Source organism: Anser cygnoides, chromosome 2, assembly GCF_040182565.1.
Source record: "Anser cygnoides isolate HZ-2024a breed goose chromosome 2, Taihu_goose_T2T_genome, whole genome shotgun sequence".
In the NCBI taxonomy this organism is placed as follows: Eukaryota; Metazoa; Chordata; class Aves; order Anseriformes; family Anatidae; genus Anser; species Anser cygnoides.
This window is the reverse complement of record NC_089874.1, coordinates 22,754,831-22,781,431: the sequence shown is the minus strand read 5'-3', so window position 1 is coordinate 22,781,431 and position 26,601 is coordinate 22,754,831. Positions and strand designations below refer to the sequence as shown.

The 26,601-nt window shown below is 39.8% G+C and overlaps 1 protein-coding gene across 3 annotated transcripts in view; it reads right to left on the bottom strand.

Annotated features, from left to right (window-relative positions):
• Positions 1-552: 552 nt before the first annotated feature.
• The window catches only part of ITGA8 (integrin subunit alpha 8), a 110,860-nt gene continuing 84,811 nt past the window's right edge, over positions 553-26,601 (bottom strand). For 2 of the 3 annotated variants that reach the window (XM_048061719.2, XM_048061720.2), the window contains 4 exons: positions 24,275-24,388; positions 13,096-13,197; positions 4,936-5,058; positions 553-3,032 (listed from right to left, as the gene is read on the bottom strand). In XM_048061719.2, the coding sequence (XP_047917676.2) occupies positions 2,946-3,032; positions 4,936-5,058; positions 13,096-13,197; positions 24,275-24,388 (426 nt within the window). In that variant the 3' untranslated portion in view covers positions 553-2,945. Of the gene's footprint in view, positions 3,033-4,935; positions 5,059-10,283; positions 11,821-13,095; positions 13,198-24,274; positions 24,389-26,601 lie in introns of those variants that run through there. The other variant, XR_007162541.2, reaches the window with a different exon arrangement.

The window sequence follows — 26,601 nt, the reverse complement described above, 5'->3', positions numbered from 1 at the left end:
TGTAGCACATTGCTGATATACTGGGGGGAAAGATTATGTTAACTGCCTGCTAGTGTCCACATCCAGGATGCAATCTCCCCAGGGGATAAACACTCTTGGCAAGCACTGAAACCCAGAAATCTCCTTTGCAAAGCTGTTTGCAATTTGCAGCCAAAACTGTCCACAAACGCTGGAACCCAGGACTGCAGTCCTTGACAGCACACGGCTCCAGACATTTCCATGGGGGAAGTTTAATCTACAAGGATGTAGAAATCTAAAACAAAGTTTTGCTCAAAGTAACTGTTTGTCAGATCATGTGCCTCTAATTTGGTTTCCAGTGACATTATACAGCTGCAGCCAATGGATTCCAGCCAGGCCCAGCAGTCACCGAGGTTCTTTTTGGTTTAAATTTAGTATCTGAACATGTTTTGCCCATCATTAAAATGGAGAGTAATTGCTCAAAAGTGAACCATAGATGTTACAACTGCAAAGAACGCATTAGGTCACCTAGTCCCATCCTTAGGGCAATGAAGGATTGAAAACACATTGGAACAAATACTGAACAGAGCTGAGTTTGTTCTTTTTTCCTATTCTTTTTTCTTTATTGTAGTCATTAATCAGCATATTCAGAAGTTCAAAAAACAACCACAAATGCCAGTGTAAACATGCTTCAGGTATATAAGTAATATAAAGTATTGCACGTACAAAAGTCCTATGTTTGGTAGCTCCTTATGGTGCTATTTCATCAGAGTTGTGCCAATGACGTGAATTTAATGAGCTAGCTGACCGTAGTTCAGAATCTGCTACACACAACAAATCAATATTTACAAAAGAGAGAAGCTCGCTGTCTTTTTCACGGGAGGACGATCTCACCTGGAATGTACGGGACACAGAGGCGTGCAAACGTGGAAGGGGCTTGCTGCGTGGTGGCATTTATCAGCTGATTTCTCAAACCCTTTGGGGACGGGTGCTGTTAGCAGTTTGCTGGGGGCCTGGGGAGTGGTCAGGTCTCAGGAACCAGCGGTGCCACTGTCTGATGCTTGTGTCTCTTCCTCTCAGTAAGTCTCAAGGGCATGCAAATGATAACCGATTAATGATAAAGATTCCGTAAAGGTCTTCCTGCCAATTGCCTTAGACACGAGGACGGAACACACCTGCCTAGGTTTCCCAGCTCTTGCTTAGATTTCACAAGTCAGACCGTGTGCCAGAAATAGTAAGACTGTAAAATGTCCTGTGGGACTGACAGAAGTGGCCATGTCTCGTGGCTACTCCTGTCCTAAAGTCCCAGGAAGCAGGAGGGCGGGTATCCAAATGGAGACAAGCAGTGGCTGAAGGGATACAGCCATCTGTCCATTTGAGAAGCTGAGATGGACGGGAGAGAAAAAGAGCTCAGGAGATGGAAAATGTGATAGATGTTTCAGAAAATGAACAATCACTCCTGAAGTTTACACAAGACAGCAAATTTCACACTCAGCCAGCACTGGAAGACCTGAGCTTTCAGGCACAAATTTGCATAGATCCAGAGCTTAGAACCCCAGCTGAGATAAGGACCAAGCCTATTTTTGCTCACTGGAGAGAAAGAACGAAGCCTCTCTTCTTCAGAATCCTCGAGTCAGAAAAACAAACAAACAAAAAAACAAACGTGTATATTGTTACTCTTTACCTCAAAATATCTTCCTTTTTTTTTTTATTTTTTTTTTGTGTTCACACTTAGCTGGCTGGCATCCTGTTTTCTGCATAAATACAAACCTTGCTCACCTTCCCTACAAGACTTTGCTTACGAAATAATTATCTTCTACTATAAACTTCGGTGAAATCTCTTCAACTCTTTAAATATGCTGCTAGCTTGTAGTCCATAAAATGAAAACAAAAATTTCCTTAGCTGAACAAAATGTTAGGGTCTGTGACACAAATTCAACAGAAGATACACCAGCAGTAGCCATTTAAGAGGATATTTCAACCAAGTAACAGGGCAATGGTAAAGAAAATTCATCCTAGCCCCAGATTCCCAGCTCCTCTCCATAAGACCACAGATGCATGCCTGTGACAATTTAAATCAGCGTTTCACAAAGGACTGCATCCTGTGTCAGATGCCCAGGTGGCAGCCATCAGCAATGGGATGAGCAGGTAACTCATCCACTGTATTATGCTGCACACGGATTTTGTTATCTGCATGTGATACTGCCAGCTGTGGGTTGAAAGAGATAGAATATATACTTGTTTATCCTATGTCTTATCTTGTAAAAAGTTGCATAAATCCTCTGTTCTGCAAAACACCTTGTAACCAAGAAAGATGTGCTCTGTGTGTACGATAGGTTTACTTTTCTATTTACATGCAAGGTAAGTACATGATTTCTACATTTTGGCTTTTTTTCTCTCAAAATCTAAGTTGATGATTATATCAGATACTTATCCTGAAAAGGTGGAAAATAAATAACTGTGCCCCATCTATAAAGTTCTTTATAGACTACCTTTGTTTTTCAGAAGTACTTTCACAGTACTGATATATTGCTTGTCTCCCTGAGCCATAATTTCATAAAAGTTCTTATTCTTAGGGAGGTGTCAAAGGTATTCTGCGTGATACAGTAGTGTTCAGAAGCTTTGTCTTGGTCCATCTTCTAGACAATACAGCAATGCAGGCGTTTTCTCCTTGGGAGATTTGGGCTTGTTCTGGAAGCGTCTCAGTATACCACACGTGTTCAAAAGCATCTGGTAAAATGCAGACTGACTGAAATATGGAATAAACATTCTGTTCAGTGGTGAGTGTGTTCTTAAGGCAGTGATAAAGTTGCTTTCTTTGGCAAGGATGGCCATCATGTGGCATGTTCTCAGAACGTTGCATAGATCAGGCTATGACACCATGTCACTTGCAGGTACAAAAGAAGACTGGTGGAAGGAAACCTTCATTTACTCCTCACGGTTTCTAGTCGCAGGCAGGATTCTGACTTATCTGTCACTCTCTTCCTCTATGCATCAGTAGTCTTGTTATTTGTCAGTTGTTCCCTGTCAGCCATGTCATCTTGAGGGGGTCTAGCTCTGTCAAAGAAGCCACACTGCAGAAAACAATCAACAGAAACAAAGGTGTGTCATGATAAAAAAAACACAGGAAGTCTCAGCCACCGTTTCATACTTTGCTTGCTCAAGCTGAAAGGTAGGGTACAGTCTATGGCAACCTGATAGACTGCGAACACTTTTGTTTCTATTCAAATCATTCCCTATAAAAAATGAAAGTTTTAGGTGCAAGACGTTGAGTTCCAAAGTATAGCTTTAAAAATTCCAATTATATGAAAGCTGTCTTTGAAGGCAATGTAAAGGCGCGTTTGAATGCTGATACTGACTGACACTAATGAGGAAACTGTCAATTTCAGTTCAGCAAGACACTCATTCAGAATACATATCAGAACAGACAAAATAATTATAGAATCATCATAGAATCATAGAATGGGTTGGATTGGAAGGGACCCTTACGGATAATCAAGTTCCACCCAGCTGCCATGGGCAGGGACACCTCCCACCAGACCAGGTTGCCCAAAGCCCCATCCAGCCTGGCCTTGAGCACTTCCAGGGATGGGGCATCCACAGCTTCTCTGGGCAGCCTGTGCCAGCGCCTCACCACCCTCTGAGTCAAGGATTTATTCCTAATATTTAATCTAAATCTACCCTTTTTTAGTTTAAAGCCATTACCCTGTGTGCTATCCCTACACCCCCTGACACAGAGTCCCTCCCCAGCTTTCCTGCAGGCCCCCTTTAGGTACTGGCAGGCCTCTGTAAGGTCTCCCCAGAGCCTTCTCTTCTCCAGGCTGAACAACCCCAACTCCCTCAGCCTGTCTTCATAGGAGAGCTGCTCCAGCCTCCTGGTCACCCTCATGGCCTTCCTCTGGACTTGTTCTAACATCTCCATGCCCTTCTTGTGCTGGGTGCCCCAGAGCTGAACGCAGCACTCCTGGTGTGGGCTCACGAGAGCAGAGCAGAGGGGGAGAATCCCCTCCCTCATCCTGCTGCCCACGCTGCTTCTGATGCAGCCCAGGATACATTTACTTAATAATAACAATAACAATAATCATAGAAAATGTGTTCAGAAATGTGCACAGGACTTTGTTGTAACCAAGGCTAAAGATCACTAAAGATGAGTTTACTGTCACCTAACTGTAACTGCCTTAAAGTTAGCCTTCTGGTTGAAACTAGTTACATAGGCTTCACAAGGGGTCAAAGCAGAGTACTACCAAAAGGTGACTCCTCTCATCCTCACCTGTTCTAGAGATACTTCTTTGCTGTTGTACTTAACAGACTACAAAGGGAATATGGACAGCTATAGGCTGCATACTTAATCCACCTCCTTTAGGCAGCTAAAAGCGGATGAGCTATATCCTAACTTATGAAATTATTTTTTCTTTGACTGGTAACTGAAAGGATGGCAAAAAGCTACATTGGCTCCCCGTAATGTAGCAGTTTTCAGTAACTTGTCTTAAAACTTGTGAAGGGAGAGTAACAACCAACACAGAACTAAAAACCTTAGAAAACTGAAAATATAGCACGCTAATATAAAAGGAAATCTAAAAATTAATTCTCAAAGCTGGGATTGTTGTTATATGCTAACAAAAACTGGAAATTCCTTAAGTATTCAGAGAAAACAAAGTTAGAGTCACTTCTTTATGAACCTAAACATCCTGAAAAAGAGGATCATAGGTCTTGGGAAAACAGCCAAACTCTGTATGCCCATTTATAACCACACTGTAATAATAAGGGAGGACTTTGAAAACATGTTCCCTACATAAAGGTCAGTGACACTAGCATGTCAGAAACGCCAAAACAAAGAAGACACATGTGTATTGTTGCTTTTCCTCCAAACCATTAAAGATCACAACCTCTTTTATTCCTTATCTGTGAGCATCTTCCAGCATTTTTCAGATTTTCTTTTTTCCTTAAGGCAACAGAAGTAGTAATAACACAACATACCTTCCATAAAGCTAGGGTCAACATAGCTAGTACCAGTAGTCCAAGAAGAATCGCTAGTATTATAACCCATAAAGGGATTACAAAGGAGACATTTGGAGTGGACCAAATGACAGACGTTCTGATCTGAAACGAAGAGAATACTTTAAATGAACAAAAAATAAGTAAAGCAAATCTGACAGTAGAATACACAGGTTATAAGCATTCACTTCAAGAGCATTTTGCAGATTAGAAACACACGTTGCTTGGAATTTTCCCATGTTGGCTTCATTTACTGCAAGTTTCTTTTCTCTTGTTCATGATAGTTACTAGAAATGGGATTTGCACATCTACAAAAGCACTTGCCACCTCGGACGTAAGAAACATTTCCCCTTAATACAACACAGCAAAAACGAAAAACAAAGAACCCTTCTGCACAGATAATTCAAGAAGTTTCAAGAAGAAAATTTCTCCTCACATGTATGCTGGTACAGCCTGGGCCAGTGTAACTTACTTATATAAAAATATTCTGGAACAATGGTTGACTTCAGCCCAAACTCTTAATTCAAACCACAATAGATACCAGCTACATTATTATTATTATTCTAATTTCTGCTGACAAGCCTGTATACATTTTTTCTAGGACTTGTGTTTCAGCTAAGCAGTCCAAAAATGAAACTCAAGCAGAACGCATTGTCCTTGTGATACAGCCTCGAGTCCCGTATGGCATTATGCTCCTTGAAAGGAGGCAAGCATACTGCCCGTTACGTAAATGGGAAGTAAGCATAAAACACTGTCTGTCACTGTCTGAGGCTCCAGAAAGCAGCAGGTGTGTCTAACAATTTATGGAAGGTTTTAGTTGAATCAGCAAACTTCTCTCTTGAGACCTTCATGTTGACAAAGAGTAATAATAACCCTTCTTTATTTCTCCTTCTGGGGTCATCCATACAAGCAACCTCCTCCTTGCTCTCCCCTTTGTACCTTGTAGACAAATTTATCCTATGCTGTCAGACTCTGCTTGGAAGGATCCTCATCAATCTCATTTAATATTTGCTCTCTCCCTGCCATTCCCCAGTGAGAAGGAGTGAGTTTGAGCTTTTTGAGCTTTTCTTATCTCCTCAGACACAGTTATGTCCCTTTGTCTTTGTCTTTTTTTTTTTTTTGTCAAACTTTTGTCTTCTTTTTATCTTAATTGTTAGGCTGGGAAGTTAAATTTCTTTGCGGCTTTCTGTTGGACCTCTGTCATTTACTCCTAGTCCCTCTTTAACAGGATAGGTATGTGGCAGATTGAAGTTATTTTAGTCTTTATGACAAGGTGGCAAGTTTGCTTTGCAATCTGATTACACAAACTCTCAAATTATCTTCCTCTTCAGTGCTCGAGGTACAGCTAGGAAATCTGCTCTTCCTAATAGATTTCTTGGTTATTGCCCAGTCCCTGATCTGCACTCATTGCAAATTCTCTCTCTCTCTTTTTTTTTTTTTTTTGCTATTAACTCAGTGGCTGATACACCTGCAATTTAGCATAAATCTAATTTGCCAATTCATGGAACAGTATGCTAAGTTTGAAGACTGGGCATGACTTTGTAGTCCGGTTCCCAGTTAGTTCAGTTCTGTGTCTCTGTCACTTTTCTCCTTGAAGATGGCAAACTTCAGCCTTTCCGCAACTTCTAGCCCTTTCCAATTTTACTATTCCTCTTGATCTTTCCCAGACGTCTCATTCTGTAAGTGCCAGCAGATCTTTCATCCATGCTTAACTGGAAGACACTTTGTAATTGTCTTCGTGTACATCACCTGTGTAGCCAACTGTCCCTACTCTGACACAGTATTACCAAAACGGTAATAAAAAAATGTAAATAGTTATTACTCTACTAGATTTAACATAAGGCAAGACATAAAGATAGCATATGCAAAGAATAAATTTTAGTTAGCCAACTAGAGCAAGTGAAATTTATTTCAAGGCAAACAAAGTTAGTTAAAAACCATGGAAACCCATGCCTGGGTCCCATCAGATATGTTGCTAGAATAACTATGGCACTGCAAGGATACCACTCCCATCTCTCTGGGAGGTTTCTGAAGCACTGCAGAACTTTGTAGGCTCTCTGTGTCACTAGATTCAGCAATAGCAGTGCTTATTTAATAAGTATGTTTGAATGGCTTTCCTTGTGTCTTAGAGTGGCACTGCATCTGGCATTAAAATGCAAGGGCTGAGAAAATGAGAAAAAGGTCATCTGAACTGTCTGCAGAGACTCCTCCCAGAGAAAGGCCAGTTAAGGAAAAAGATGAATAAAAGCAAAAGGCTCATCTGGCAAGGGCAAGCAGAAGGGATGCGGACACGATGGGCTGCATGAAGCCTGTAGCAAGCAATGAGCTCAGCTGCCCAGCGAAGAAAGTGGTCTACTTTCCTTCTACTGCTCAGAAATCCTCATGAACACTGAAGAAAGGGCTAGAAAGTGCTGGCAAAAATTCAAAGAGCACCATGACAGAGAAAACTGAGATTGACTGCAAAAAACCACACAACACAATTCATTTATACTGCGTGCTTCCTCTGCTGGCAAAGTCTGTAGTACCACAAGCAAGAAATTACCTTAAAAATATATGTATTATTTGAGAAGGCTCTGAAGCTATGAACATACCTTACTTACGTAAGGTTTGAGCTTCCCTTCTGTGCTAACACTACCACGTATCCAAGCATTTTGCTGTGGAAGAGGAACATTGAAGTGATACCCCAGTGACCGTGCTGCTTACAAGCAACAGCAGAAAGCCAATGCAAGCAGAGCTTCCTATCCTTTGAAATTTCATGAAATGATTTACTCCATTTTACAGTAAGGTCAAATCCCAGGGAAGACCCATTTTTTTTGCAAAAATTGGATGTAGTCATTTCTGGTATGGATAGCTTGAGCCAAATTCCCGAGTGGCATAACGTGACTGAGGTTAATACAACAGGAAGCGGAGGCAGCAGCGCTGCTCCAGGCCGGGCTGTGCAACATCAGCAAAAGAGGACAAAAGGACTCCAGCAAGCTGCCGGGCAGCTGTGAATGGATTGGTAGAGAGGCAGTCTAACGAAGTCACACATTCTGAATACAGAGATTATCCTACTTTTGTACAAAATATTTTTTGTTTACAGATTTGAGATAGTATTTGACTGATCCGCAGCTGCCTCCTTGAGCACAAGTCCACCTTCATCCACGCCAAGGCAACTCCTTCAGCAAGGAGGTGCTTTTAGACAAAGGTGAGCTAAGCTGCTCCTGGCATTATCTAACATCTGGATTGCTCAGAAGGCTGCCTACTGATTGCACAGGAGCACAGCAATTAGACTCTAACTAATGTGCTTCAGCTCACTGTTCAAAATTAGGTGGGGTCAATCCAGACCTCAAAACATGTTTGAGACGCCACTGAAATCAGTGGAAACAGAGAATCTCGTTATGGGCAGTGGATTTCATTCGGTTTTGGATAAAGCTGACAGGTAGTGTGCGGAACTACAGGTGGGTACCCACGTAGCCATTCCATGTCTCCTTCGATGCACTGCTTCCCAGGTGTGTGCTGCAGTTGTCTGCTCTGTTTTCTTTCCTCTCAGGCTGTGAAGAAGACAATCTAGCTCTTCTTGTGATACCTATCAGAGAACATGTCAGCACAGATCCAGCTAGGGACAGCTGGGTTTTTCTGATGCCACGCTGTAAGCAACGGTGCAGCAGTGCTCAGCCTGGCTTGTACTGCGTGGGTTCATAATCCTCATCCCTATCTTTCTCCCCTTGTTCCACCTTTACAGACAGTGGCTTGCAATTCACAGTGTAATTTCCTGTAGCTCAGTAGCTCAGCTGGAGCCTGACAAATGTTGAAATATAAACAAGAAAACTTAATCTTACAGAAGTGCAGGACATTGTGTATATAATCCCTAGATTATCAGCAATGAATATAACAGTAGAAATGGGCTCCATCCTGCACCAAGCAGAAAGCTGCTGCAAAGCTGCCTCAGCTCTGCTCTCTTGAAGCAGAAGTAAGACCAACAGTTAATTTGCCTGCTAAAATCTTAAAACAATCTTGTCTCACCCAGCCTTTCCTCCTTTGCTGTCTCAGGTTTCTGAAAGCTAGCGAATGGTTGTGCTAAATACTTGAGATACATGGAGCAGCTATATGAGCAGGGGATTACACGTGGTCTCACTCCTGCCTGTGTGCACTGACAGTAGAGTTAGCGCCCCGGGGCTGCCTCCTTTCATACAAAGACTGGTGGAGCTAACACAATTCCTGGTGAACAGCTTGGCACCGCAAGTCCTGAACACCCACAGAGCTGAGGCAGAAGCTGGAGGGGAAGAAAGAAACAAAGGATCCCTTCAGTTCTGCCTGCCTCGTTTCACCGTTTCCACAGAAGACTGTCCCTCCTCGACCCCATGCTGTCCACAACACTTTTACATATGATTTTGATTTAAGACAAGTCTACATTATTCATCTTGGATTTCTGTTCTTCATGTGGTAGGTTTAGTGCTGCAGGATCAGAGCCAGGGAATGTTTTGGGGGAGATTTATCTGTTTTCGTCTAAGGTGGCCAATATGAAGAAGTGGAATTTTTACGTGTTGCATGTTGGCACTGTCCTTTAGATGCATTTTGGCTTTTTCTCTCTTCAGAGCTAGAAGACTTTTTTATATTGAATGCTGAAAACAGTGATTGCTTCTCTGTCAGACTGGTGAAAAGCACACCTTGCAGACATAAGACGGGATCCATCTGACTTCTGGCCTTTTGGGTGTGCAATGGGGTGACAAGGAATGCTGTCTGGCTCAAGCACGGAGGTGAAGGTGAAGCCAACCAGAGTTACAGGCAGCGCTTTGCTTGCTGTTGGAAATAAAATCCAAGCTGGTCTTAGAACAGATGTTGTCTGATAGTCTTAACTTCAGAATCACTACCGTGATTCCATGAAAGCATTTCTATAGGGGGGCTATTATTTCTTTTTAATTTACCTTTTTAGTATTTTTTCTGTGCCACACTAAAGCACATTGTGAGTTAGAAAAGAAATATTAGTTGTTGGTTTTTTTTTTGACTTTGGTTTTAATACAGTTTGGATTTTGCTCCTAATTTTGGTGCTACTCAGCATAGTTTCAAAATTGTCTTTGATTCCACTGGACAGCAGCACAACGCAGAGAGAGGAATGTGTGGTAAGCTGCTGGTTCACCAGGAGGTCCTTCTGGATAGATAGGAATTAGGTTTTACTGTTGCAAACATCCATCATCAACGGTGAGAATACAGTACCTGCTAATGAGCTTCTCACAAAGTTTTTTTTTTCTTTTGTCCTTTAAAAGACACTCTTAAAAAAATAATTTCTCCATCATTTTATCTGCTATTTTAAGAAACAGTAGCTAAATTAATTATTCTAATGCAATTACTTTTACTGCTTATGATGGCCTTCTTCTAATCTTATTCATTTTATTGCAGTGACCATGAGACAGTAACTCTTTAGCACTCTATGTTTCCACCCAACCTCTGCAGAATGATGTTCTTGCATGCTCTGCAACAAAGCTGAAAAATAGAATGTAAAAGCTCCCTTGAGCTTGGAGTCATAATTAATATTGACATTTATGTTTACACTTTACAAATGTTTGTGTAAACACATTTCATATGGAATATAAGCATATTTAAAATAAAAGTATTCATCACTATATAATAGCTAAAAATGAGTTATAAGCCTGAGTCTGAAAACAATTTTGTGCACTGTGGGACACTGGTCAAAAACTTTATACTAAAGGTATCCCCTCTGAAGACCCTATCAAACATTTAAGAAAAGCGATTGTATCTTGTTAAACTCCAAACGGGCTCAAGAACCAGAAATTAAAATAGAACAAACTACTGCTTATTCTAACTCTAGACTTTGCATAATAAAAAGTATCATTTCACCTTCCACATGAAATTCATCAAGTGTTGCATTATTATTTACCATAATAATATCTCTAAGAAAAAAAGACATTTTCCCCTGAATTATACAGCAGCTAGCTGATTTTGTTTTAAGACCCACTAAGTTCAAAGCTAATTTCTGTTCAATGCCATTTTCACTCTAACATTTTACTATAAAAGATTCAGAATTTATCATAACATTTATCATAACCTTTCACACATCTATGTATCATCTACCTCTGTTCAAGATACAGACCTTTATTCCATGGTGATGAAAATAAAGACCTCAGTGCTGCAAATATGTAAGCACATACATGACTCTGTATGTAACTGTAACTGACGGGTATGGGATTACTTATACCACTAAAGTTAAATATATGTATCAGCCTGCATAACTGGAAACCAGTGCTGTGTGAGTTAAATGAAGGACATGTGCTCTGCTCTTTTTGAATATATTATCCTAACTGCACAAAATGTAAGGTGCTAGCTGATAATTAAGTACGTACTGTCGACAATTGATTTTAAAATATTAAAATCGTTATTCCACTTTCCCCCTTGCACTCTCTAGAAAGAAAACTATAAACTTCCAAAATAAATCTTTGGAAACTTTTAAAACACAACCACTGATCTTTTTCAGAATAAGCAAAAATATTAAGCATTGCCCAACTTCAAGCAAATATTTTCTTCTTGAGAGTGGAACATCAAAAGAGCTTGTGCATATAACACATCAAGCTGTAGAGCTGGCAAACATCCACTGCCATGTCCAGATATGAAACAACATAAAAGCGCTATCATTTTTCAACGTTTTACAGTTGCCATTACAGGCATTTTGCTGTAAATCATCTGCACCAAATAACAAGCATTATACTGGCTGGAGTAAGAGAATAAAATGCTTATCTGATCACTTGGTAGATCATCTGACACTCGTTGAGAACAGCAGGCTATCACCTGGGGTAAAGCACTTCAGTCCAGATGAAGGCACCACTATCAATAGAGCTCTGCACAACATGTGTTTCTGGTATGGAACACATGCTGCAAGAAAATAAAAAGAGCCTGAATATATCTGTCAGCTCGGAGCCTTTGAACCTTTTTGGGTGAACACTGCATTAAGGATCAAATCTCTTTGGTGAAATCATGGCCCTCCTGGTATTAGAGGCTGAAGATCTGTCACTGAGCCTACAGGACCCGGATTTTACCTTGTGTCTTCCCAGTGCAATATCAACCAGCCATTCAACCTGTGCTTGTTCAAAACAAAACTTTATAGCTTGTATCCTCTAACATACATTCAGTGTAAACTTTAAAGTGTATGATGTTGCTTTCAAAGATAAGAAAATCTTCTGTTGCCCACTACTACATCCCAACAGACCAATATGATATATTTGCATCAGGATTTAACTTGAAGAAATTTGGATTGATCTTACCTTTAAAAAGAGCTGTGAATGATAAATCTTTAGAAAGATGAGAACAATAACCCTTCAAATTTCAGATGACTCATACTAAAATCAAATTTTGCACTCATATTTTATTCACTTCCAGCAGTAATGACAAAATAAGAGTGAATTTTAACCATGATATCAGACACCAAAAGAAGCAAATTCCTTTTAAGTTGCTCCCCAAACTCAACGCTTTGGCAACAGCAAACAAATCAAATTTATGTTTCCAAGATTCATTTTTCATATAAGAACCCAGAGCCATATTAATCTCACTCTGAAAATAAGGCAAGTACTTTAGTATTCAGCTAACACATCTGTAGGGATTGCCAGACAATTTTACATCTCCTACCTGAAGAGATGGCAAAACCTAGGGAGGCATGCAGACCCTTCTGAAAATTAGGGTAAAGAAGAAAGTTTAATATAGATAAGAGAGAGGTTGACATAGATAGTCCATAAACTGAGTAAGAGAACTGCCAACTGGGAGAGAGATGAGATCTCTAAACCTGACAGAAACTGGATTTTGCATGAAAAAATTCCTCTTTTTTTTTTTTTTTTTAACTCCAGATGAGGTAATTAGATACTCGCTTTCATGATTTTGTTCTTTTCTTCTGGGTGAAAAATCCATCCAGTTTGCAATAAAACAGTCTGCACATTAATGCAGCACACAGTTATTTAAAATGGAGTTAGTATTATATACCAGCAACTTCCACAGAATGCAATAAATGTATTTCCTTTAGGCATTACCTCAGGAATTTACACTAGAAACACAGGAAAGACTGATCTCAATATTTTCACCTATAAAAACTCTCACAGCCGTGATCAGAATGACCAAATACATGTGCTTCACACAAAGATATAATTTTCAGTTACTTACTGCTATGCTTCCTCGGGGGAGCTTTGCTGGCTGCACTTTATAGGGCATGTTCTTAACTTCGAAGGACACGTTGGAAGAAAGAGTATAGGGATCGTTTTTTCTCTGAAATTATATAAAATGAAGAAATTATTAAAAACCATGTTTCTACTTAAAAGCATGATGAGAAATAAGCAGAGAAAAAATAGAGAGAGCTCATTTCCTAAGGCAAAGATGGTTTCTTTCAGTAAAGGGTCCATCAGTCCTGTGACCTGTATGTATCCACAAATAATAGAGCATAAAGCTGCTCTTTAGCAACCTCCATTCTGCGCAAACTGCCTTGAAATGGTAGTCAAGCGCAAATATGTCCCTTGGAAAAAAGACGCCTAAATCTGTAATGAATTGGTGTAAAACTTGACATTTGAAAGTGCACGCTCTTTAGAAGAACCACAATGGTGGCAACATTTACTACAATGGATACACGTATTTTCCACAAACATATTTTGAATCCCGTTGAGATCCTGACATCATCAGTATCTAACTGGAACTAGCTTTGAAGGTTAGGTACACCAGGAATCGAGTAAATCACAGAATCATAGAATATCCCGAGTTGGAAGGGACCCATAAGGATCATCAAGTCCAACTCCTGAATCTTTCAGTACACTTTGAGTTTGAGGTCTTTGCATTTCACTGAATGTTATTGTCACAGAGAGAAGATCCTGCATGCTAACTACCTGTTTTCTTGTTTTTATCCCAAGGAAGGATGCCTAACTGGCTACCATGCTCTTCTGGAAGTCAAGAAACCTGCTTCTCATTCCAACTCTGCAACTGATTTTTCTGGGTAACATTACATGTGACTTATCTTGCATATCTCATGTCAAGTCGGGGTACTGATATGGATCTCCTTTAAAAGTGCATTGGTAAGCCCCGAAGAGAATGAAATAAGGCCTAGTAGTTATGACTAACATTATATCCCTTTGCATTAGACTCCTTGAGGTAAACAACTTTAGTCTTTTATATAAGAATATTTTAGAAACACTTAATCATTTCTGCTACCTGTCTCGATCCTTTTTGAAATATCAGAATTCAACACAATATTCCACTGCTGATTTATGGAAAGGTAGGGCCTTGTAAGTGAAGTGCTCCTCTGTTTTGGCACCAGCTGCTTACAGACTACATTGAATAACAGACGAACTGGGATGAATTTTAAACTATCCCAGTAACCTGAGCCAAATGTAAATTCTACCTTATCCATTTTGCAAAGCTCAGTTGCCTCCCCTGCCCCCCCATAATCTCCAAGCACTTATGAAATTTCTCCCATCTTCCAGGTTGACTAATGTGGAAGTACCAAAAGCCATTTGTCATCTTCTGAAGTCATATTTGTATTTAGTACCTAAATATTTCCCATTTTTATAATAATTCATATGAAATTCTTCTGTATGTTGCATTACATAGCGCTTTATTAATCATTAAAATTATTCTACCTGTCATAACAATTTATTTTATCGACTGTAATCGTATCCAGTGCATTTAGAAAGACCTTGTCATTTCCTAAATCCCCTTCTGCAAGACTTTCTCTTTCCTTCTACTTCTGGCACATTTAGGAGTTCTGTTCTATTGACAAGACTTAGTTCCCATGCGATTATCCAAAATCTTTTCCTCCCTGCTAAGTGTTGTTTTCCTCTGGAATCTCCAGCTGTACCAAAGGTATAAATCTAATCAGTCTAAGACACCTTTTCATCTGTTTTATGGAATAAAGACTGAGGTAAAAAAGACCCCGTGACAATTTTGACCAGTGTTTTCAAAGTAAAAAGTTTTTTTTTTCTGATGTTTAAATGGCATTTCCCATATTTGACTTGTTCTGTCACTGAATATCACTGAGAAGAGCCTGGCTCTGTCTTCTTTACTTCCACCTATAACTGGCCAGCTCCTTTTGCACTTGTGGGTGCATCCCATCAGGTCACTTGGGCTTTTGTATGTCCAATTTTTAAAAATACTCCCTAACCAGATGCTCTTCCACTGAGGGTAAATGTTCATTGCTGCAGGTTTTCTCTCTTGTTGCAGAGGCCTCGGATTACTGTATGCAGATTTTACTAGTAAGGAGGCATCAAGTAACTTGGCCTTCTGCACACCCCATTCAGCAGAAGGTCCATATTTTCCCCAGCCTTTCTTTTCTTCTGATGTACTTATACAAGCTGCCTTGTTGCCCTGTAACTACCTTGCTAGGCTCAGCTCCTGGTAGGCTTTTGCTTTCCTAACCGCTCAGAGAGCATCTCTATATTCCCCAGCCAAAACCTACTCCAGGTCAACTGACCCTGCTTCCATCTCTTACAAGTTTCTTTTTTACACCTGAGTTTTTCCAGGAACTCCTTGTTCATCCATGCAAACCTCCTGCCACCTTTGCTTGACTTCCTGCATGTCAGGGTGGACTGGTCTTGAACTTGGAGGAGGTGATCCTAGAGAATCAACTAGCTCTCCAGGACTGCTCGTTTCTCTAGTATCATCTCCCATGGAGTTCTTCCAAGCAGATCCCTGAAAAGGCTGAAGTCCGCTCTCCTGAGGTCCAGGGCTGTAGTTCAGGTATTTGCCTTGTCCCTTCTGTTTTCTGTTTAAACAACGAACTTTCTCTTCAAGTATGAGTGCTTACTGGTGACACGAAGCCAGCATATTTATTGCCTTCTGGAATTAATTTGGCTATGCCATAATTTTGTTCTTTTAAAATACCAAGAGCAGCTGAATGTTTATTATCAGAACATTTAACCTCTCCTTTGGGCTTGTATTAGGAATGAGCAATATGAAGAAAATTGCCTTAAGTGACTTACATAGAGATAGTCAAATCAGCTCCTTAATACAGATGACATCTAATGGAAGAAACTACGTTTTCTATCAACAGTGTTTAAAATAAGATTAAGAAAAACACTGACTTAATATTAGACTTAGCAAATAAATAATTTTTATACTCTTTCATGGTGCTTAACATCCATGAGATGGTCTTCAGAAAAATATTTTTTTCTTTACCACATTAATTGTTTTCCATTTTCAGACTCAAGCCGTTCTTCATTTTTCTGTGAGAGTCCAAGCACTGGACTTCTCACATGCAGCCCCAGAATGTTTCTGTAATTGTGCAATAATTTGCATTCATAATTCCAGAACTCTCTCTGCCTGAAAAAAAGTCATGTTTTCAATTGTAAGCATTCATATTAAGCAGGATTCTGGCTATGATTTATATGATTTATAAAAGTAATTGTAATGGATAAGTAAGATATGTTACATTATTGAAGAAGTAGGTATTAAACAAAGGTACGGTGAAGGCATTAAGTCCCTTGAAATATCCTATAAAGAAATGCAGTGCCCATAGAAAAATAAATCCTTCCACCTACTATACATGGCTTATTTAATTTTCAGCTTATATCAGCAATAAGAACAACAGAGGAGAATATTTCCTGTGGATTAATGCTTCACTGGGGTTAATAACCTTGGGTTGTACCCACAGCTATTAAGTGTTCTCAACCCATCATTAGGCCCTTGGAAATGCTGCACATCTCCATTGCTGTAAAGCAATATAAAAGACTAGAGAGGATCTTCCTGTGTTCACAGAAATGTGTGTTTGTGGCAAAGAGCTTTATAACAATAACTGTGGTCAGCATCAACTGGAAACAGGATTTTACTTGTTCCAACACCTTGGAGATACAGGCAGCTGTCTCTCACAGTGCTGTTTATAATTCTCAAGTCATTTGTGAGAAACTGCATTTCTTTACCATATCATTTTTTAAACAGCGTATATTTAAATATTCAGTGTTTACTGGAAGCAGCAGGACCTGTGGTTTGCAATTCAGCTGAGGGCTTCATTATGGCTCAGAGGAAAGGGAAGAAGGAATTTAGTCTCTGAATGTCGGCGCCTAATGGCCAACAGTGGGTGCCCAGCCCTGGCTACTTGGGCCTTGTGAAGCTCCCATCATGGCAGAGCCTGCTCTCGTACGCATCGCTGAGACAGCTCTTTGCCTGAGTGCTATTGAGACAAACAGAAATAATGTGGGGAGTGCTGGAAACTCCTGGACAATTTGAAGGAGAGTTCTCCAAGCTCCAGCTGAATGCTGGCAGTTGCTGCAGGGAGCTCAGGCAAAGACCCAAAGTCTCCAAAGCATCTTTAAAGCGTACAGAGGCATCTTAGAGGGCAGACTAAATGCAGAGGGCAAATCTGGTCTGGACTGCAGGGAGGAGAAATAGCACTTCCAGCAGCTTAAAGGTGTCTGACAGGTACTTATTTTTCTGCAGGTTTGAAGAGTTTACTAGTAGAGAGACTCCCCAGAATGACTTTGTTCCACTGCCTCTAGGCAGCGTTGTTCAACAATACTCCAAAATACTTTCCTTCTGGTTAGATGTAGTCTAGTGACGTCAGTCTAGCTGAAGGGCACGTACTTTCTCTACAGCAAGTTGCGGTGGAATTCTCCCCCAGAAACTTATCTCTTGCATACAGAGTTCGGTGCTGTGGTAACAACATTGGCTCTGCTGATTAAAACCTGTTTCCCTTCGTGTCCACTGGAGTCTGGCACATTTTAGAGAGGAGACAGTAAGCAATATCGTGTTTCCTTTTAAATATATGCTTTGGGAATTCGTTAACTTGCTTTATTTGACCCACACCTCCAAAAACCTGAACAACAGCCAGTAAAGGGTAGCTTACATAAATGCTGAGAGTAGAGGTCATGCAACTATTTGTTCTTCTATTAATTCATTAAAAAGTGTGTCTATGATTCAAAAAGTCAAAAAGTACTTGTGCTGTTTGTACTAAAATGGTATGTTTATGCAAATATATCTTTTGAACAGAGACAATACAGCTCCTCTGAAAATCAACACATCCTCATCTCTACCTTTAATCTCTTACACTTGACATACTGTATCTTCTACATTCATTGAAATGGACTATTTCAAATTAATTTATAGATGCAGATATCCTGTGATTTCAGATCACTTTGACATAGATTTTAATGGTTATCAGTTTAAGATGTTTGTTTTTCCATTCACCTAACTTTATGCACACTTCAGCACATCTATCAAGATCCTCATGTTCTGCTTTGTTAATATTTTGTCATTATTTTAAGTAACAATGAATTAAAACAAAACTAGCCTACACCCAAAAGAACTTCCAGCTGGCCCAGCCCAATGCCAAAGGCTCTTTCTTTCTAGCCTTCATTCCACATAAACAGTCAAATCCAGCATAATATGGCATTTTTGGCCACACGCAGTTTTCCTTTTTACTTATTTTGTTTCTTCAAATAACAACAGTTGTTTGACGTAAGGGCAAATTTCTCTGACAATTTCCTCCTTTTGTTTCTATATGTGGCTTGAAGGGCAGTGCATCAAATTTATGGCTTTCAGTCCTCAGTCTGAATTAAAATAATCTACTTAAACTTCCATAGCAATTATCAAGAGACCAAGATTTCTCTCACTAATTTGTCTGTTGCCTCCCTGTAGGAAAAGTTTCTGTGTAGCCTGGTGCATTGCTTCTATCCACTGACAGGGAATTTAGGCTGGCTGCAGTTATACTTCAGAAAACACTTCTGTAAGCTTCCCTTGACTGAGACGTGTTCCACTGGGCACAGGTAGAGGTTCTACACTGGGGGATGCTGAGGATAGAAATTACTGTTCCTTGGGGTCATATCTCTGTTGCGGATGGAGTAATTCCTCCCATAGGAAAGAGGAGATGGAAAAAAGTGATTCGATAAAGAAGCCTATATAAGAGGTAGATCTGTCACCTGTCTCGGGCCACCTCCACCAGTTCACCTCTGCTCTGATTTTCAAGGCTCTGCAAACACCACACGTGCCATGGAAAGGACAGTCTGTGTGGCTCCACGGCACTGCTTATCTGCATTCTGCCTCCAATGGTCTTTGTGCAGTTAAATTGACTTCGTGTCCCAAAACCACTACCTGGCTTACCTTCTGCCACACTAAGAAGAGTTTTTGAGTTTACCAGTAGTAAAATATGGAAATTCTCAACAAATTTTCTCATTAAGGAAGTACACCTAGAGCATACACCCTAACAGTGATGACAGCTCCAGGTGTAGGCAATGAAGGCAAAGGGAGGTGAGAGTACTGGAAGGACTTCTAGCTGATGGCCCCAAATACCACGGTACTCCATCAGTTTCCTTTTCCTTTCCTGTGCTCTTCCAGATCAATGGATTTCTTTTTGTGTCTTTGTAAATGTGCTTCCCGAGCAGCAGGGAACACCATCATCCTATAAAAGCAGGGATGTGAGGTTTCTCAACCTAAGGAGGAAACTGAATTCACATCTTCCAACCATGAATTCTCTGACCATTAGACTGCCAGCTCTAAATCTTGTGACTGAATTTTGAATAAACAAAGTTTTCCTTAAGTCTTTCAAGTAACGTTGTAAGTATTTCCCCTTGGGAGTGATTTTTGGATTTGCATTCTGAAAGGGTGGAAATACTCCTGCCTAATCTTGATGTTCCTGTCTGCCCTCCTGATGAAGGAGAGCACCACCCTGATGGCTAATGCAGGTCTGTTTGTTTTTCTGAGGTACCAGATTGTCTCTGTACGCTGTACTGGAACCCTACGTACTAAAAGGCTTCAGGTTTTGGACTCCAGCCTGGGGCCAGGCGGTTAAGATGTGGGTGTCACAGCAGTGATTGTCTTTACTATTTCCATATTTAGGCATCTAAAGATCTAAGAAATAGGCGCAGTGCATGTTCAGAAACACTGAAAAGATGAGTATTCTGTAGAGAAGCCAAAACATGGATTTGCATTTTAAGGGAGCACCTGCTTACAGACTGGCTGCCATATTTCTGTTGCTTTTAAGCTTTCTCAGATTAAAACTAAATTTTTCTCCCTTCTAGCTATTAAAGCTCACGTAGGCAGGGGTGCCACATTCAAATATATGGATTTGTGTAAAAGCCAAGAGAGAAACAACACAATTACATTCAATTGCAGAAAGAAATCAAATAAACTTGAAACCTCTTGGGAACCTTGCACACCTTCTGTGTTTGTTGTTTTTTATGTTACTGTCTCCTCAGGCTACCCAGAAGGAGATTTTCATCATTGTGAGGAACTTTCAATACAGGCTGAAAAAACAGTCAAGAATGAGCTGAGTCCTACTTCCCACAGGGCTGTAAGTGTCCGAAGAGCTTGGGGACTGGAAGGAAGTCACACATCAGACAGATGGCACAGATTCATCATTTAGAAATATATTTTCAGAACTGATGTTTTACTACCCCGCTCCTCAGCATTATATTTAGAAATAGCCATCAGAGTTCAAAGAATGCTGGGCAAGATCCCCTTGGATCTCCCTCTGATGACTCAGAAATACCACCATTAGACAAGTGGAGACATAATAGAGCCCTAACAGCACACAACGTAACGTGGCCATGTAAGGTTGTTTCTCTTTTGCATGAATCAGGCTACTATTTGCTAGATCAGCAAGTCTGAATCCCAAAGTCAGCATTAGGAGAGGGTTCACATTTACAGCCAGGCTTTGAAGTTAATCCAAAAAAAGTCTGTGATTCTTCTTGGCTTTCGCACAACGTCTGTCTCTATCTTTGTTGGCTGGTTGAGAAATTTGGGCTCCTTTTGTTTACTTAAACACGTCTAATCATTGCACGTCATTTAGCTGTTATTTGTTATGGGCGTTTGGGTTTTAAGGTGACAGATTGCAACTGTCAAGAGGCAAAGGGGGTCAGCTGCTGACAGTTAAACTAAGTGGAAAAGGAAGCAGTCACTCAATGCAGGGCTGGTCTGTTGTGGCAACAAAATACGCAGGCTCATCCATAGACCTCTGATGAGAAACACGAATTACTTCATCCTACCTTTAACCAATCACATTGAATTTTTATCAGGTTTCCATTAGAGTATCTATAAGGAGACATTAGCATATCTGTGAGGAGAAAATGCATACTGACAGTTTGTGCTCAACTGTAACGAGCACAAAGAATTTCTTCTGCAGATCATCATATCTTCATTTAGATTATAACACAGTTGAGGAATGTTGCATGCCACCTTCATCCCGCTTGCTTTGGTGTATGAAATTCTGCACATTAAGTGCATGTGCAAAAGAGTTTGGGATGTTGCTGTAGAGAGAGCAATTTTTCCTCTCAGTTTCTGTACAAAAACATTAGTGTGGGGTTCAGTCTGTCCCTTGAACACTGCGTCCTGGTGCAGAACCATCACATCCTCATTATTTTGACTGTATTTTAATCCTCAGTTTGAATCTGCAGATTTCAGCCATGCTAACAGCAGTAGTTTTTTTAGGTGTACCTTACTTTACTTGTGGGATGACCTTAGGAACTCAAAGTTTACAGGCTTACTAAAAGCAAAAGATGCCCTTTTTAGGCAACTAATTATGCTATATCATCTTTTATGGTGATGGCTGTATAACTGTTCATTTTAAAAGGGGCTTTGAGAAAGAAAACTGTTTGGAGGTGAGTGGGAGGAAGGCAACCAGATCCCATCACACTACTTGCTCTCTCTCTCTTCTCAATATCTGTTTGCGTGTGAAGCAGGGGTCATGTTATTCTGGCAGCTTTTTAGACATATATGGGAAGATGCAACAGTTCTCTGGTGACTACTGTTTTTATGTGGAAAAAAATTCCTGCTGCTTTAAGTGGAGTTTTCTGTGAGTCTTTCTTTTATAAAGCGTGTAAGCTACTATCTGAAGGAAACAGAAATGCTTCTGAAGGATATAGATAAAAGGCAAAATCCTCAAAGTCCATAAAAAAAAACAAACCTTGTTTGATAGCAAGGGTATGTAAGGACAGTGCAGTACTAAAAGGTATACTTGCAGGAGTGTTTGTCGTGGGGTCTCAGCACGCAGGGAGCCTACAGGATGGCTCATTCCAGCCCCTGCCCACAGGCTGGGGCAGGATGCACCTCTGCCTCAAGCTCACTAAGTGGAGGGGGATACAGTCATGGCAAGAAGGATTTATTAAGGGAGAAGGAGGAGCTAAAGGGACCGCAGCACCCTCACTGGTACTGCCTGTGTGTTTGCACACACCTGTGTCCCAAAGCAGAGCTGTGGCCCTTCTCCACCATTCAGATCAGGAGGGCACAGGAGGGTGTTTAAAATCACATGGACAAAACATCCTCTGAAGACACCTCCCTGTCTTGCCACTGACTAGAGTTAGAAAACCACCTTTGGCACGTAACTTTCAGATGACTAAAACTGGGTAAGATGAGTCCTCCTGCTCCTGTATTAATCATGCCACTAAATTTCATTCAGTTATCATTCTTCTGAGCCTGTTAGGTTTATCATCTAGAAAAAGCTTATATTTAAGTTTTTTTAATATAAGCTCTTTAGCTTATACTGTAGAAAAAGATTCTGTCTTGATTAGGAGACACCAAGTCTTTTGTAGCTAGTTTCTTCCAACTGTTACAGATCCTCGGTCACAAACAAAATCTCAGAGAACTGCCCTCTGTTTCTCATTAAATTTGTTTAGCTTTAATCTCTTGTAGTTATTTTTTGCTACATACTGAACTGGACTCAGAAAAACATTTATGAGACTAACTCCCACTGAAAGAGCTGTAAATACCCTAGAAAACTGGTGTCTAGGATCTGTGCAAGGGGGTTCATTTATAGTTTTTTTTTTTGTTTGTTTGTTTGTTTGTTTGTTTTGTTTTTGTAACAAGACAAGGCTTTGGTCCTTGCACAGTTAATTAGATTTCACCAGCAGAATGATGAAGAGAAAGACTTGATGGAATCCCAAACGTGACTTATCTTGTTCCCAGTACTGTAGCTAAGGCAGCTAAGCTCTATCTTTTGTTTGGTGAGGAAGATGGGGAAGGTTCACTGGTGACATTGCTTGGACACAGCAGTGGTCAAAATTATCATACATGGTTGTAGACGTGGATAATTTCTTTGCCTCTCTGTCTGTCTCTTTCTATTAGGGACAGTGAAGTAGCTCAGCTAAGCTCTTAACTGAATTTAACAGGGACTAGCCAGTCTGCTAAGATCCCACCTGCTCTCTTGTTTCTCTAGGGAAGCAAGTTAAATGGGGAAGAATTTCTTTTATCTACCTTCACATTTGAGGAATAGAAGAAATTAACTTAAAAGGTATGATGAGCTCAATTTAAAGCTCCCATTGTAAACTGAGCATTCTCCATTTTTCTCCCGCTAGGGTAAGAGGCACTGTGGGGATAAACCACTCTTCTCCCACAGCTATGGGGAACACAGAAAGGCTGGTTCCAGGTAGAAAGACCAGGAGATTTGAAATTCCTTGAAGAAGGAAAGTGATAATTGACCAGTTTGATCAAGATTGGATCCGCAGTTATTTCCTAGTTAACAGTGATCTTAATTTAAATTTCTCAGTGTACTGTTAAAGGTATTCATCCAGAGCGCTGATAGTCTTACCAATCTCTCCTGCAGAGTGCTTAAAAAAGTTATCTCTCAGAAAAACAGATCCTTCAGAGAAGCACTACAGCAACATACGTCTGGAAAGTTTTACATTTCAGATCTCAATATATACTGTGGGATTTTTTGATATCCAAAGACAAGATGTACTATCTTTATATTTTCAGTAATGTACGTGTAATTAATAGAGAGGATTCCTTCAAAATGACCTTTTGGAAAACACTACTGTAAAAAGAGGCAAGTTCATAACAACCACGTAGTACTAAAGACACATGGCCAGGTACAATGAGGTACCAGCTCACAATGCAATCCCACTGTAAATACAACTCTGAGAATAGGTGAAGTTGGAAGTGCAAGAATTTGCAGGAAGTTGTTCATTCTTTCCATGCACTGCCTTTCTTTTTAGTGGTAAATCACAAGTCATCTCTACTTGAGTGTTGTATGTCATATGAGCTTGATACGTACTACCCTAGATTAACAGACAGTAACAATTTATTTGTAAGCTGGACACAGCGTACACCATCTACTATTTGGTTCCAAGACAGATCTTTTACCAGGAAAGATACGAGCAAAGCAGAAAGCAGAGAGAAAAACAGGAAAGGTGTTTAAAAATCATTGTAGAATTTTCAGGGAAAGATTCAGGACATGAGTTTGAGAGGGACTGACAGTGAGAGAAGGAAAAGCAGAATGCATATGACATGAACTAGTGAGATGCAACCTTCAAAGAAAGTGATAACATAGAAGGGTTTGCATTTGGCCCATTTAATTTCATCATTTATATTCTTAAATATCTGGTCAAGCCAAAGATGCAGGGATACGCGTGTATAGAAAAAATTTTGTTTGCATTACCTGCAGGAAAGTTTGGGCCCATAGCCGGGACCTGATTTTTAGTGCTGCGCTCTTCCCTCTTTCCAGTTGTCCCACATTGCAGGAAATTAGGACACACTTCACATTTGTACAGTTCTGTGTACAAAAAAAAAAAGGGAGGTCATACATATGCTTTAAAAATGTAAGAAATCACTTTCAAATGCTCAGAATTATCAAAACCAATCAACCTTCCCTTTAAGAGTTAAGAAACCAATAATTTTATCTAATACATATGAGATACCTCATGAGTGATTGTGAGAATATAAACCAAGACGGAGATTCTTTTTGCACCACCAGTGAATACAACCAGCTACTGTAGTACTGAAAATGAAAGCAATAACTTTCACCAATTTAGTTTGAAGAACTCTTAAAACGGTCAGGTACTTATCAAGCATGAACCATTTGTTTTGTCTCTATCTGTCAGTCATTTTGTCATTTCAACACATACTTTTTCTGTTCTCTATGCCTGAAGCCTATATTTATGTTCTTTAATCTTTCCCCTCTTCCAACTCTCCCAGTTTTCTTACTGCTATTTACATTATAGCAGCCAGAACGTTTGCTGAGATTCATTAGTTGCTCTACTTGAAACTTGTGGTCCGTGAAACATTCCTGATGAGCAGTGATTCTGGCTTATACACAGGACGGAAGGCAAAAGCCAAGTAATGTAACTCAAAACTATATACTCTGTTAAAGTCTGCCAGAAGAATGTCAAAAAAATTGTTAGAAACTGACTGGAAGCCACTGGAGGGAATGAGCAGAGTCTCATGGGGAAACCACAGAAATGATGGCGTTGTTTGGGGTATAGAAAGGAAGGCAGATCTCATAGAAAAAATGATTAAAAGTGTGTCAGGGTTTGAAAAAAAAAAAAAAAAGTATAGCTGTATATATACAAATGGTGTTTACACCAAAAGTTTGGTTTAATTCAAGAGGAAGACTAAGGTTTTAATTAATTCATATTTTTATAACAAAGCATACATTACCTCTCTTGCAGATACTTCACTAACACTTATACCAGAAGATCTTGTGACCTTGATAGCAAAGCTGAGTTCTCACATGTACATTCCCTCAGGGGAGTAAGAATGGCTTCACTGCAAAGCCCATACTTCAGAAACTGAGATGATGATGGATGTAATAGATGTGAAAACACCCTTAAGGAATCCTCTATCTTTATGGACAGCTTTCCCCGCAGACTTCTACCTTATTACAAGTTAAATAGAAGCTGCATGCTTAAGCACCCTTGTCTAAATTTGCCTGAAAATGAAACTGGAACTTGCAAACTATGATTTTTTTTTTTTTAAAAGAGGATTTCAGAGTATCTGTTTATTTGGCTTTTCATATTTAAACATCCTCCATCCAGATTTATTTATCTTGCAGGAAGGAGGAGAGCTGTATTCATTAATCACAGTGGCCAAAACCACATATTAACAAAATAAATCATTAGTATGCAAAAAGCCTACTTTTGGCTGACATTTTAGGACCTGAACACATATTTCTATTTTTAATAAGTAATGCATTTAGCCCATAGTGATTTTCAGAACACTGTAACATTAGAACTAAAGGAAGAGAAAACAAATGTTTAATAAACATTATAAATATAATAAGAGGTTCTCAGAACATTATTCCTTTCTGTGAAAATGTTTTGATGAAAATGAAAATAATTTAAAATTTCTGAAGAAAGAATATAAAATTTTGATCAAAAATTACCTTTAGCCAATTAGGCATTTTCAGCAGCAACATTTGCTTTCCATAATCTCCCAATGACTCAAAATTAAGAAAAAATATGTTTTGGACTTCTGGTATGCAATGAAGACGTGGAATTGGGACTAGTTTCTAACTGAACATACTTATTTGCTTACTTTTCTATGCCCATCCTGAAAAAACCCTGCTATATTTCCATTGGTAGGCACTGTACCCAATCCTATCTCAATTTATGTTTATCTAAAGCATATTGTACTCTAAAACTGCTCATCACATGTGCCAATTTTGTATTCCTATGTACTCAGCTAAACAGTTTCTGTCTACATCAAGCAGCTCAAAAATCTCTGCCTCATATTTTAAAATGAGTAATAAGGTGCAGACACAGTACATACTTAATGATCTTGGTTAACCATTCACAGTTGCTGCAGTGATTTCTATGCTGGCAGCATACAAGCCTAGTCACTGAGAAAGACAACTGACAATTAAGGTATTACTGAAGAATGGATTAAATGTTCTGTGGTATTGACTGGTATGTCTTTGAAAGCCTAGGCATTTTTCCTTCAGCCCCAGTGGAATCAGATTCTTCCCAGGCTATTAGGTTAATGTAAGAA